At 44.0% G+C, this 14197-nt stretch overlaps 2 protein-coding genes across 2 annotated transcripts; both read left to right on the plus strand.

Moving 5' to 3' along the window:
• Nucleotides 1–5305, plus strand: LOC113126865 (C-type lectin domain family 4 member D-like). Its single transcript, XM_026301067.2, has 6 exons — nucleotides 1–509; nucleotides 1375–1503; nucleotides 2345–2512; nucleotides 2702–2892; nucleotides 3018–3133; nucleotides 4793–5305. The coding sequence occupies exons 1-6, from the start codon at nucleotides 416–418 to the stop codon at nucleotides 4956–4958; spliced, it is 864 nt and encodes a 287-aa protein (XP_026156852.1). The 5' UTR covers nucleotides 1–415; the 3' UTR covers nucleotides 4959–5305.
• Nucleotides 5306–8253: 2948 nt separating this feature from the next.
• On the plus strand, nucleotides 8254–13447 carry gnb3b (guanine nucleotide binding protein (G protein), beta polypeptide 3b). The gene is made up of 9 exons (XM_026301066.1): nucleotides 8254–8274; nucleotides 9952–10066; nucleotides 10401–10546; nucleotides 10852–10915; nucleotides 11282–11438; nucleotides 11514–11580; nucleotides 11975–12176; nucleotides 12609–12825; nucleotides 13341–13447. The coding sequence occupies exons 2-9, from the start codon at nucleotides 9998–10000 to the stop codon at nucleotides 13445–13447; spliced, it is 1029 nt and encodes a 342-aa protein (XP_026156851.1). The 5' UTR covers nucleotides 8254–8274; nucleotides 9952–9997.
• The last annotated feature ends 750 nt before the right edge of the window (nucleotides 13448–14197 follow it).

Below are 14197 nucleotides of genomic sequence, written 5' to 3' on the forward strand. Positions count from 1 at the left end.
GCACAGTGCTGCTTGGAGCTAGATGCTAACATCACCATGCTGAGCAGATAATGTTAAAAAATTCCATCCACATGGTTGTGCTGAAGGAAAAGTGACAGGAAGTCCAAAGACCTTAGGATTCATCATGTCTGCACCACATTTGATGGCATTTGTCTGACATGGCTGAGCCTGTGCTGAAAACAGAGGATAGGGTTAAATGTTTATTCCACAGATGATTCGCTGTGGCGACCCCTGAAGGGAGCAGCCCAAAGGAGAAGAAGAAGTCCGGAATGCATCATATTTAGCGTGAGGTCCTGGTCAGTTTATAAATGGCTGAAACAGGCGGGGGGTGCGCGTCAGTCCAGAGCTCCAGAGCTTGGAGTTAAAGTTTGGGATCCGCTGTGTCACTGAAACTTTTTTCTCTTCCTCCGCCAAGATGTCGAGCCCCAGCAGCGCCCAGGCCACTGAGGGGATGTACTACAAATTGATAGACGACGACCACAGCCACGGGACAGGTGTGGCACACGGAGGTAAGGACGCGCACTGAGCGCACCTGTCAGACTCTGGTCCAATCTGACGGTGACATTAAAACCAGTGCTTTGTTTTCTCCTTTTGTGATAACAAACTGAGCCACACTGGTCAAGCTGCGTTATGTAACCACAGTCTCTTCATTTCTTTAGTCTGTCGTTTTAACTTAAGAACCAATTCGTAGAACCCTAATCAATGTCTTAATGAATAGTTTAGGAGTTTTGGGTTCTGGCAGGGTTCAAGGATGCAGAAGGACACAGACAACACGAGAAGTACTACACACTATTTATTTAACAACTTTAACAACCACACACACACACACACACACACACACACGCATCTGGAGACTAACAAGACAAATGTAAACACTAATGACAGCTAAAGGTGAAACTAGAAACATTAAGGGAGTCTTATCAGAATAAAGTCCCTGAACAGGAAGGTGATAATTAGAAATGAATAATTCTGTCATGTCGAAGTTAAAGTTAAAATATAATTAAGCCTTAATGAAACATCTTTTGATTCTCAGTCTGCCAGTTATTGTTGCTATAATTATAATTAGCCATCAACGTTTGTACGTCCAACACTTCAGGACTCACTGGTCAAGTGACAGATTGTGTTCTTATTATGCATGTGCTGTTTTTTCCCTTTTGTTGTGTAGACCACAACACAGTTAGTCTACCCTAAGAGATTTTACCTTACTGTCTATAATAGAGCTGCAACCAACTGTTGTTTTTACCATGAAAGTTTTGGTCTGTGAGAAAAAGTGATATTATATTTTCAAATGTTTGCTATTGAATGTTTTCCGTTCAATAAGCAAAATCATTAGTTGTAGTTTATATGGAGGTGTCCCTTTAATATTTCTTCCAGCTCACCCAGTCTGCGCAGTCAGAGTGACCCAGAGTCTGAGAGGCCCCGGACCCTACCGCCTCGCCACCATCTGCCTGGCTGCGCTGTGCGCCGTCCTGCTGATCTCCATCATAGCCATCACTGCACACTGTGAGTGCACGTACATACTGATACACGTAAAGCAACAACGCTGCAGTTGAAGATAAAACAGCTGCACGTTGGCTTTTTTTAAGAAAGGTAGGAATGATTATATATTTACATGAGTCTGCTTTTTTTTTTACCAATAATGACAAACATCACTGATCTCTAGGAAAACTCAGGCACTAAGTGAAAACTGCTGTCTGAACAGTTTAAGGTGAGAAAAGAGGATCCAGCAGTCTGCGTGTTGTAACAGCACAGTCAGGAGGCAGGAAAACTGCTTCTGCTTTTATTGACCTTCTGAAGTGATGCCAACTGACTGTGAAGATGATTTTAAAGGTGATAACTGGCCTCAAGACAAATTGTTTAGCTGCTGATCAAATTTGTCGAGGTGCATAAACGTGATAAATGTTAAGACATAATTATACATCACCTGGGTACAGAGTTATTCCAGAAACAGCCAAATAAAAGTAGTGCCTGTGCTCCATAGCCAGGGGTTTTACTCATATCGTACAACACTGGGTGCACAGACCCATCAGTAAACTAACACCAAAGTATGAGGACTTGTATTTGCAGTTGTCACTGGATAATGGACAGATGGGTGGTTGCATATAGAGTGGAGTGAATGAGACTGTGAGATTATGTGTGACCTGATGAAGGCTCATGTGAGACTGAAATATTGTGTAAATAAAACCCTGTGGAGTCACTGTGCCAGAACCACTATTTCCATTACACCTGGTAAACACCAGCGGTGAGACCTACGTTCCCTTCACCCTCAGCTGGACTCTGGCTTCACTTCTGATGTTCTTCCACAATACTGTTTAAGTTGTTGTACCTTCCACGTTTCCCACAGATAAGAACAAACCTCAGGGTGGTGGGAATTTGGCCTCAGATTCGCAGCACCAGGGGCAGGATGTGAATGTGTCACTTCTGACCGCCACCATCCACAAGCTGCAGGAGGAGAAACAGCAGCTGCAGAAAGAGAAGGACGAGCTGCAGGTCAAACTGGCTGCCACTAAAGGTGAACCACTGGTTTGACTGCAGTGCCCTGTTCGGCTGCAGCTACAATGACTCTTGATAATGACGGGGTATATCGATCTGAAAATAAGACCATACAGTGGAGTTCAGACCAACCTAACTGGGCTTACTGTCAGTTTTTTGTTTTGTAAAGTAAATTCTCATCAGTCTGTGTGTGTGTGTCATTCATCAGCTCCTTGTGTGATCAAACCCACGACGAAGGCTCCCCCGATCCCCAGCCCTATCGTCTGCAGTTCCGACTGGCGTCTCTTCAACAACAGCTGTTACTTCATCTCCACCATCCGGCATGACTGGGAGGATAGTCAGAGTTTCTGCCAGACCCACGGAGGTCACCTGGCTATCATCCACACAGCCGAGGAGCAGGTACAATCTGTGCGGTCACAGCAGGAAGATCCCGAGAAACAGCTCACAATTATCTGGCTTCCTAAAACATCTGGCTGCAAAAGCAGTGGGTGACCCGTTATCTATCCCTGTGTGTTTCCTCGCAGACGTTTCTGTGGGATCTTCTTCCCAGAGGTCACTGGAATTCCTACTGGTTTGGCATCACTGATGAGCACACAGAGGATCAGTGGAAATGGGTGGATGGTACTCCGCTGGTCGGAGGGTAGGTTCACTTTTTTCACTTCCCCTGCCTCTTAACCAAAGTGCACACTAGACATAAAATATTGACTCTTATTGTTTAATAAGTGCGCACAGAGCAAAACATGCAGATAATTTAATTCTAAGGGAAAACTGTCCATATGGGAATATCTGAAGACAACTAATCACAATCAGGTAGACCTGAAAACACGCAGGAAAGTGCACAATAAACCAACAATAAACCAAATGTTTCTGAAGTACAAGACGGGGCATGAAATGTGCTGGAGATTCAGTAATAGTTTTTCAGCAGGAGCTCTGATACCATTTGAAAGTCTCTTCTGGCTCCAGGCTCGGTCTCTGACACACAAACAGCACGTGGACTTTTCCCTCTGTTGAACATTGACTACACCTGCTGACTTTGCCACAGGCTTTGGTTCCTGGAAAGTCCACTTTTTTTAACAGTGCTGTGGGTTTGCAGCCAGTCTGCCTTATTTTTATCCACGCTGGCAGCACAGCTGGAAGGGTTTTAGTTTGTGTTTGTCAGTCCAACAATGTTAGTCCACCAATTATCAGATAGAGCACCGTGGAACATTCATGTTCTACATTGACTTTACAAGTACCTGTAAAATAATGACGCTCAGCTGGACCTTAAGTGTTTATTGGTGATTAGCACAGTAAAACACTAATGAAGGTGTATAGCTGCTCTAAACAGAGGCAGTCACTAAAGAGTTACAGGTTCCAGATGTGAGATAACAGCTGGAGGACAAACAGCAGCTCGGTCACGTGGCGGCCACAGATCACTGCACTGCAGGTGGCCCTGAGCTCTGACCTCTGATGACATGAATGTACCAGGAGCTGAGAGGGAAGTGTGGAAAAGATCAGTTCTGCTTTGGTTCATCTTATAGTTTGTCTTTAGCTGCTGTGATAGCTTGTGATTTCACATGTTGCATCAAAATTGTTAAACGTCCTCTTTCCGTGGACCTTCACATCTGCAAATGAGAAAAGCTTGTCTGAAGGAAACACAAACACACAAGAGGCCAAATTGATCTTTTCCTTCATTTGCCAATTCGACAATTTTTCTACTAACCATCTGATTTCTCTTCCTCATCTTGAAAATATGAGTTGATGAGTAATTCTTGTAATTCCTTATTTTGTGCCTGCTCATTTCTTCCCTTCCTCTTTTCCTGCTGAAATCTTCTATGTTTTGTTGTCATGTGGTTCTGACTCGGCTCTGCTGAGATGTTTTTCAGTAATATCACGTTGACGGTAACAGCTTTTTACATCGTCTGCAGCTTTTGTGTTTATCAACTGACTGACTCTTCTCTGAATCACTGGTTTTCGTTTGAAATCGTTTCTGGATGGCTCCACATGAGACAGGATGTGGTGTAGTTATTGAAACTGTTTCGGGTGATCGATCACACATCTGATTAGTTCTCTCAGTAACCTGGGACCTGTCAGTGAGACAAAAGACTCAAAGATTGTCTTGTTTTGTTAAAGGGTGCAGTAATTATTTTATTTAATTCTTTATTATTATTATTATTCATTAAATTTAAATCACATGATATTAAAACCCTGAATTATAATTATTAGCCACATTTTTTTAATTGACCTCCAATCTGGACTTGATTCCTGGAGATTCTGTGTTTTTTTTTTACCAACATGGTTTTTCTCCATGTTTCTGTAGTTTCTGGGAGGTCGGCGAGCCCAATAACCACATCAATGAGGACTGCGGCTACATCGTGAAAACCACTGTCCTGGAGCGAGTGGCTATTCGGAGCTGGTACGACGCGCCTTGCTCAATGACCCTGCCCTTCATCTGTGAGAAAGAGATGGGCACCAACCCACAGTGAGAGGTCCACGACCCTGCGACACGGGGGGGGGACTTTGGAGGAGAACTGTAGTGCTTCTACAGCTTAATGTGACCAAACATGTTACTGGCTTTTGTTTCTGTGTGTCTGTGATTTAAAGCACATAAAATGCCATCATTTACGTGATTCTGTTTCAAAATGTTGAGATGCCACCATGGTCTGTCATGTGTCATCGATAATCCGGTGAAATATGCTGGAGATGAAAAGTTTAGTCTGTGATTTTTGTAGTTGATTGATTCGTTTTAAAATCAGCATTAAGTGAAGATGTGAAATTATGCAGAAATGTGTCCTGCAGATATTGTAAATAAACAAATTTTTTTGTATCTGAATACCTCTTCAAACTTTCCCCAGGTTTCTTTGCACTTTTAGAAATATATCTATGTGTTTTATGTGCTTACATTTGCTTTATTCCTTATCTTCGTACCAAACAGATGCCTGTTTGCTCTGTAGCTGCTGGTTGTGCACAGTTTTCTAACAGCTTTACTGACTTTTGAAGGTGATATGTCAGTGGTGTGTTTACGTCAGTGGTGTGTTCTGGTCCCAAGTGGCCAAAAATGTGACTTTAAAAGATTTATGTTCAGAGACAAGAAGGAGCCTGAACTCAGCATCACAGAGTCAGTCTGGGAGACAGGAGATACTGAGACAATCCACAGAAAAACTGGGGCAGGTGTGAAAGTGAGAAGGAGGAAAACTGCTGCTGGTTTAAAGGTAAAACACCATCACACCAAATACTGTTTCAGTATTTTCTGTTTGCTGCTGTTTGTACGTAGCTCAGTGACAAAGCAAAACATTGCTGCAGCCCAGCAGGTGGCACTGTGACTATGGGGCCACAGCAGAGATACGTCTCACTGTAAATATGTCTTTCACTTTACAAACTGCAGAAGGTTTTGCTCCATAGAAGTAAAAACTTCACAGGATCAGCAGGTGAATTTATTTGTCTAAAATGGAAAGTGTCCATTTAAAAACAAAATGAAAACAACTTGTGTTTATCTTCTGATTGTTTCTTTTCCGTCTACTGTCCAAGACAAAAGATCAAATTACAAAACACAGATACTGTATGTACATGTACTCTGAAAAGATTTGTCTCAAATCAAATACTGTATAATGTCAAGTTAAACAACAGAAACAAGCCTTAAACATAGAAATACTGTAATTCAGTGTTTCTGGCTTTTCATTGTAGCTTTCTGCTGAAGGTGGAGGCGGTTTGTGCTGCTGCATCCCCCCTGAGCTTGTTACCACAGCGAGTCATCAGGAAGTCAGCTAGTCAGCTTCTGTCACAGCTCATTAGCCCGGATTACAGGCTGAGACATACTGAGGGATGGAGAAACGCTCAAGATCCGCACTAACGCTGTGTAACAACGTCTCCATCCACAAATCAAGCAACAAACCGAGAGGAAGTGAAGGCGGATTGAAGTTTTCAGTTCCAGGAGCCTTGAACAGCAGAATAGTTGACATGTTGACAAACCAGAGAAGTGTCAGTTTCATTAAACCAAGTGAGGGAGCCAGGTTAATAAAAACGCAAACACACACACATGACCAGGATACAGCCTGATGACCTGCAATACAAGAGAGTAGAGTGTGTGTGCAGGTACAAAATACTATTTAACACAACTTGTATTGTTAAAACAAACGTTAGCATCAGGGGAAGTGCTTTGCTCCAGTGGACACGTGGTTTATTGATCTGATAGACGAAGCACCCAGCCAGTCAGGACTGTGTAACACTGATGATACAGTGTGATGTCACCAGGCCTGAGCCAAAACCTGTTGCATCAATTACTATAAAAAAGCCAAGGCCCAAGGTGAAGCTTAGCCCATGATGCATGAGGGCAAACAGTGGATTAGCACAGTACTGAATCAATGAGGACAGGACTTATGGCTTAGAGCTGCAGCGCAGCGACTAAACTACGTTACCTGAGCCTGAGATGAACATCTCACATTTATTATTAAACATATTTAATATTATACTTGTTTCCACTCAGCGTCTTGACCATTTCAAGTCTTTCTTGAGACTGAAGTTAGTAGCTTGATAATATTTTTGATGATCTTTTATATTTTCATGGCAAATGAATAAAACCCATCAGCTGATGAGAACCTTGACCAATAAGACTCTTCAGGTCTCCTGTGGAATCTATAGAAAACCAGAATCAGCTCATATGTTCATTGTTACCCCTGTGGAGATCCCCACCACCCATCTGTCTGGTAGAACCAAATGAGAGTCCAGCTACAAGTGAGATTACATGATGTGAAGGGGCTGGACCAAACAGGATCCTCGATCATGGAAGACCAATACCTGCTCTCCTTCTTGTCGAGGCTCGACCCAAAGCCTCCCTGCCCCCCTCTCTGACTTCCTGTCTCTCAGCGTTTGATTTTCGCTTAAACATTTATGTCGTCACATGCCCTGAACATTTAAACATTTATTTAAACTAATTCTTTAGGTCTCATTTTGAGCAGAAACTCGTCTGACTCTTGATCCGTGCTTCCATGTCTGACGCATGTTTAGCCTGACCTGCTCTAATTCCCTAATGAGATTGGCAGACCCCGGATATCCCATTAGACCCTGATTAACTGGGCTCAGCTCATTAGCTCCTGCAAACCAATTCACCCCTGTCGCCCTCCGCCCCAGACTATCCAGCCCCCCTCCTGCACCCTGCAATGCCAGGAATCAGCACACAGTGTCACCCCACCAGGACACTGCTGATGTCTATATCCTGGAAAAACAAATATGATGCTGATGATTTATTTGATTTGATACTTTCATAAAACAGGATCATTTTCTTTCCTGTTTAATTATGTGCCTGACTACTCTGTCGGTTTCCTTCCTGCGGTGATTGTTTTCTATGCGACATGTGTAATTCCTTTGCACTCACAATCTTTTTTCTCCGCTCTCATATTCTCACATTTCATCCCCACCTGTTCCCCTTCTCCTCCTGCCTCGTTCTTTCATTTCTTCACCTGCTCTCGTCCTTTGACCTCATAACCTGATTTTCTCCCTCCAATTGGTTTACCTGCCTCCTCTCACCGTGTTCCCTCTCTCTCCCTGTCTTTCTCTCCTTCCCTGTTTCCATCTCTGAGCTTTATCCTTTCATCCCTTATCTCCTTCATCCCCTCCAATCCTCACCTGTTCTTCACTGCAGAGGAAGGGAGAGACAAAGAGAGAGTTTTTCACGAGTGAGTTAGGAGCAGTCAGCCAGGGGAGAGCATCAGAGCAGCAGGTTGTGGACCCTGGGCCTGTGGATTCTAAAAAAGGGGAACTGTCTGGAGGAAGAAAAGCAGAAGGAGCCACATTGTGTGTGGAAAGGTGAGTTTCTTCATTCTTGCATGGTTTTCAGGTGGTTCCTCTGATGGACTTTTGCTTCACTGTGCAGCAGAAGAACTAAATTGCTCACTTGTTTATGAGCAGGACTTGCAGCACATGGCTGCAGCTGCATTTTATACATTCGCAGTGGTTTCTGGAAACACATGAACTTTCCTCCAGTGTCCATTTCTGAATTGTTTCATCAAATTCAACTAATTTTTCCTGCAAGACGGACTCCCGATCCTTTCTTGGTTTTTCAGTAGGAATTTTTTGGAAAGATCCAGTGCAGTGATTCCTTAAAGCATCTGAAGGTGATCTTTGGACTGGAGAGAAGCTCCCAAAGAGGATTGGTTCCTCAGGTGTGGCAGCACTAAGCTGCAGTCTGATCTGGCTCACAAGGTCACACCTCATCCAGTCCACCTTGTCTGCAGGTTTCTCTGCTGCTCAGTCGATACTGTTAGCGTTCCTGCTACACAGATTTGAACTTTGCTGGTCTTTTTTATCTATGGAACATGTTTCACACGAGGAAAAGGGTTTCATGAAGTATACGGCAGATTATGTGTTGGATCACAAACACGCCATCATTTCCTTCGACCGTACAGGAGGAGCTGAGTGACGTGAACGATCCTCCTCCCAGCCCACCTTCCACTTTGGCCTCCCTGCTCTCTAAAGAGCAGTCAGTAATCGGATGACAGTAGATTTGAGCCGTAAAGCTTCCCCTAAGATCTCCTGCCAGGATTTAAACCCCTGTAGTGACCCACCACCGCCACCACTGCCCCACCCTGCATCCTGTCAAGGGCTTAAACCAGCACCCTGAACGTAGGCCACATCCTGATGTTCTGCCTTATTGTTCAAGATATTTGTGGGTTTGCCATAAAAATATTCACATTGTTGATTTTTCTTCTAGTTAGTTTTTCCCTGAATCGATTAAACATTTCGTCAGTGATGTGTCACACAATAACAGACAGCCATGCAGTGGCTGTGCTTGAACAATTCTGTTTTCTCCATTTGAGGAGGACTTTCACGGATGTAATAGTATGAGGATCCTATTACAGGGCATTAGGCTCATACACTGGACTGAGGGTAGTTTAGGTTTGTTATCTGGATTTTAGACTGATTTTGAATTGACCTCAGTCGTTTACTGATACAGTCACATGCTGCACGTGTATTTTGTACCTCAGAAAAACTCTAAATTTGGGTTTTGCTCCTTTTTCTCCTCCATAAATTCTACATCATTTACCTTTTTCCTTTATTCCTTCTCTTTTGCTTGTGTTTTTCTCTACATACTTTCTTCCATATCTTCAATCTTTGGCCCGGACTTGATGCTGTAACAGCTTGATGGTGTTCCAGATCGAGGTATCAGGGTCAGTGAGTGATGTGCAGATGGGTCAGTGGGTCTTTGTGCTGTAATGCAGGGAGGCACAGGGATTTTCTCCTCATTCTTCAAAGGCATTAAATTCCTCTAGTACTTGTTGTGCTGACTTGTGTGAACATCAGATAATTCAAATGGTTCATGAGCAGACGTGACATGTTTTCACTTGATCTGATCGTTAAATGCAAACGTGCACAGTACAAATGCGTGCACGTTGTTTAACCTTATCACTCCCAACATGACAAACAAACATTTTTTGTCTTTGTTCTCATTCCCGCTTCTTCCCTTCTCTCCTCTCCCTGCATCAGCCACAGCTTCCTTTTCCGCCTGTAACTGCCCCTAGCAACCGTCGCCATGGCAGCGGAGAAAGCTGAAATGGATGCGCTGAAAAAGGAGTGCGATGGCCTCCGTACAAAGATTGAGGTGAGTCCTTCCTGCAGGTGAAACGTACAGTAAAGACTGGCAGCTGTTTCCAGGTGACGCTGTGGGGATTTTTCAGGAGAAAGAAACAAGAATATGTGAATTCCTTAATTTTCTAAAACTCTGTGACCACATTTACTCATACTCTTACTATTGCTGTTACTATAACTGCAGAATCTACAGGCTGCACACTCACTATTATTATAACCTCCTACTGTCCGATGAGTTTTAGGTGCAGCTGGTTGCAGCTGGAAGCTAAAAGGATCTGGAAGAAAACTGGGAACCGTCTAACTGGATGTTACTTTGCTCTTCTTCTCCTGTTGCTCCTCTCCACCAGAATGCCCGTAAAGCTGTGAATGACAGCACCATGTCATCAGCAGCAGGGGGCGTCGCCTCAGTGGGACGAATCCAGCTGAAGCTCAGGAAGACGCTCAAGGGACACCTGGCCAAGATCTACTCCATGCACTGGTCAGCTGACTCCAGGTGAGCATTTTTAAAGTTCTCAAGACAGTTTCAGTCGTCATGTTTGGAAAAGTTCACGTGTTTTTATTCAAGTGTGACAATGAGCCACTGTTTTAACAAGATAGTTCGCAGATTTAAAAGAAGAAAAAGGGAACTGGTGATTCTTTGATTATAAACAATGAGTAGTTTGATGATGATGATGATGATGATGATGATGATGATGATGATGATGATGATGATGATGATGATGATGATGATGGCTGCAACAGATCTGAAAATACTAGATGTTTGATTCCTGCTGGGCTTCTCTCTCGTCTCTACCACAGACAGATGGTCAGTGCGTCACAGGATGGAAAGCTTCTGATCTGGGACTGCTTCACTGGGAACAAGGTAACATCATGCACCTTCTCCATCTTTAAAACCAGAGTCACAAAATCCACCAAGAGCAGTTTTTCTCTGTGGTGCTGGTACAGAGACAATGGTTAGAGTGTGTCCTCACAAAGAAAACAAATGTATAAGATGATGGTCAGCAAGAAGATGTGACTTTCTCTGCTTTAGTTCAGTTTTCTAGTTGGACTGAGCCTGTGAGGCGTTCAAGTACCAGTAGGATCTTTGACTGATACTGTACATTTATAGCAGCAATAAGTCCAGATTGAAACACCTGCAGAACATATCAACCACCAGCACTGAAACAATAAACCACCAAAGACCAAACCTGATTGTAAATCAGCACTGAACTAAATTTCCACTTCCCAGTTGGTCGCCGTCCCACTAAAGTCAGCCTGGGTGATGAGCGTCGCCTTCGCCCCCTCTGGTAACCTGGTGGCCAGTGGTGGTCTGGACAACATCTGCACAGTCTACAACATCAAGTCGGCCAGTCCCAAGACCCTCAGGGAGCTGGACGCTCACACAGGTGAGGAGGACACTCGCTGGCTGTGGTGAAACCAAACTGAGAACGTCAATGTCTGACTGTTTCTCTGCCACACAGGTTACCTGTCCTGCTGCCGTTTCCTTAGCGACTCTGAGATCCTGACAGCCTCTGGTGACACCACCTGGTCAGTTCCATCTTTGTGAATTTCCCCTGATTTTCCAGCAGCTCGTTCTTGTTTGTTTGATGACTCTCTCACTGGCTGAGCTTCAGTGCAGCACCTAAACACGATCTTGGAGCTGCTGGACTTTTTCATGAAACTCCACAATAAAACTGTATGTTTGCCTAGAACGAGAAGGCCTTCACACTTTCATAGTTTTGGTCCCGATGCAGACTCAGAACTGGATTTATTATTAGAGTTTCACAAAAAAAAAAAACTTAATCCAAAGCAGCCACATCTGAACACAGACCAGGTGATAGTTAGACCTGATCCAGAGCCCAGTTCTTCCTTTTCTTTGCACTTTGCTCCTCTATGTTTCACTGTTCATGCCTCCATCTTTCTCCACCTCTTCCCTCTCCAGCTGTCTGTGGGACCTGGAAACTGGCAAGCAGAAGACCATCTTCACCAACCACATTGGAGACTGCATGTCCCTGGCTCTCTCCCCAGACATGAACACCTTCATCTCTGGAGCCTGTGACTCCCTGGCCAAGCTGTGGGACCTGAGGGAAGGGACCTGCAAGCAGACCTTCTCTGGACACACCAGCGACATCAACGCCATCTCTGTGAGGATCCTGCAAACCATCACACTGTCAGCCCCCACTCCGACGTACAACAAAACTAAACCGAGTGCACCCAGTGTTAAAATTACAGATTATAAGCTGAAGTATTGACCTGATTTCTAAATAAAAACAAACTATTCCAGTAGACTGTACTGACAATGCAGGCCCTAAAGTACAACCTTAGTCCAACTAATGTGACTACGGCTCAGTTCTCGCTTCATGAATGGGGTTATGAAAGGACCCCATAGCTGTCTCTGCTTTGGCCTGGGTTGTTTGAATATTGGCAGCTGAAACCCAAACTGTTTGGACCTGAGCAGGGCCTGATTGTGGACTCTCACCAGTGAGCGGTCCATGACGTTTGTTTCAGCTCGGTGTTAAATGTCTAATTAGCCAAACAGTTCTGTTTTCTCATCAACGGCCTTCACTCTTCCTCAGTTCTTCCCCAACGGACACGTGATCATCACAGGCTCCGATGACTGTTCCTGCAAGATGTACGACCTGCGCTCCGACCAGGAGGTGATCACCTACCAGGACGCCAGCCTGAACGCCGGCGTCACGTCTGTGGCTCTGTCCAACTCCGGCCGCCTTATCTTCGCCGGCTACGACGACTTCAACTGCCACATCTGGGACTCGCTGAAGGGAGAGAAAGTTGGTGAGGGTTTTTTTTTTTTTTTTCTATTCAGCATTTTACAATTGAGGGTTTGTGAAAAATGAACATCATAGGTGTCACTAGTTATAATATCAGAGTAATAAATGGTTTGTGGAGACTTCAGAGTGGAGGTTAATATTTCAGGATGCTGATGCTTTTAAAGGAAATAATCAGAGCCATGTAATCCCTCTCTGTCCTGAGATGTTTTAAAATTGCTTTTATAATCTAGGACTTTATTGTCCAGCAGCACAGTAGATGGAACAAAAGCAGTGTAAAAAAAATATTCAGTATTTTTGGATGTGTCCAGATGCAGCTCATGATGCACAGAAAGAATCCTGGATGATATTAAAAATAGGTTTTGATCAGTTTCACTAACACGCCTGTAGGTTTTGTGTTAACCTGATAAAAAAACAACATTTATCAGAGATTGACTGGGCCATTAAAGGTCTGTCCTGTCCTCTCTCCTCTCTCCACTCCTCTCTCCTCTCCTCTCTCCTCTCTCCTCTCTCCTCCTCCAGGTGTGCTGTCCGGCCATGACAACAGGGTGAGCTGCACCGGCGTCCCTCTTGATGGAATGGGCGTCTGCACAGGATCCTGGGACAGCTGTCTCAAACTGTGGAACTGAGGCGTCCTGGCAGAGGACAATGCTGGGAGAAGAAGAAGAAGAGGATGAGGAGAAGGAAGAAGAAGAGAGGAAGATGAGGAAAGAAGGAGAAAAGGTCGTAACGTAAAGTCGTCTGGAGCTCCCTCTCTTCTTCTTCTTCTTCTTCTTCCTGATTCTTGTATGCAAAGTACACGAGGCTGCGAATGAGTCCCGTTGTATAAATGTTGTCAGGTAAACTGTGCACGGTGCATCCTGCTGTGTCACCGGCATTTTATTGTTACCAAAACAATGATTCAAAAATAAAAGCATAAAAAAATAGCACATTATTCAAAAGGATAACAGAGCAGAAAATATGCTCTTATTGTGAAAGTCAGTTAAACACATAGAGTCTTGACAAAAAAAGAAAGAACACATGAATATTGACAATAAAATAAGACTATAGGATAACAGATATATTTTTATTGTCTTTGAGAGCCCTGCATTTATTTAGACAGAAGATTGACGTGTACATTTATTTATATTTCATAGTTTAACACATTAGGATGGAGAGTTGCTGTACAGCCTATATTTTTTCTTCTCTCTGGTGGGGGTGGGCGCTGCACATATCCAGAGTTATGTGTATGTTGGAGCCGTCATCTTGGGTCCCCTGCTAACAACCAGCAGACTTTTTAATCCAAGATGACGGCTGCTGTTTCCTCGCAGTGACAATCTGATGATGTACCCAGAGGAGCGAAGGCGTCCCGCCCGGGAAACACTGCAAACACCTGCAAA

This window comes from Mastacembelus armatus, chromosome 11 (assembly GCF_900324485.2).
Source record: "Mastacembelus armatus chromosome 11, fMasArm1.2, whole genome shotgun sequence".
Classification (NCBI taxonomy): Eukaryota; Metazoa; Chordata; class Actinopteri; order Synbranchiformes; family Mastacembelidae; genus Mastacembelus; species Mastacembelus armatus.

Bases quoted from the DNA above. Each gene is read 5' to 3' on its own strand.
- LOC113126865 (XM_026301067.2), top strand. From the start codon at position 416: ATGTCGAGCCCCAGCAGCGCCCAGGCCACTGAGGGGATGTACTACAAA. The intron at 510-1,374 runs GTAAGGACGCGC...TATTTCTTCCAG, and splicing joins GACAGGTGTGGCACACGGAG to CTCACCCAGTCTGCGCAGTC. The intron at 1,504-2,344 runs GTGAGTGCACGT...CGTTTCCCACAG, and splicing joins CATAGCCATCACTGCACACT to ATAAGAACAAACCTCAGGGT.
- gnb3b (XM_026301066.1), top strand. From the start codon at position 9,998: ATGGCAGCGGAGAAAGCTGAAATGGATGCGCTGAAAAAGGAGTGCGAT. The intron at 10,547-10,851 runs GTGAGCATTTTT...TCTCTACCACAG, and splicing joins CACTGGTCAGCTGACTCCAG to ACAGATGGTCAGTGCGTCAC. The intron at 11,439-11,513 runs GTGAGGAGGACA...TCTGCCACACAG, and splicing joins GGAGCTGGACGCTCACACAG to GTTACCTGTCCTGCTGCCGT.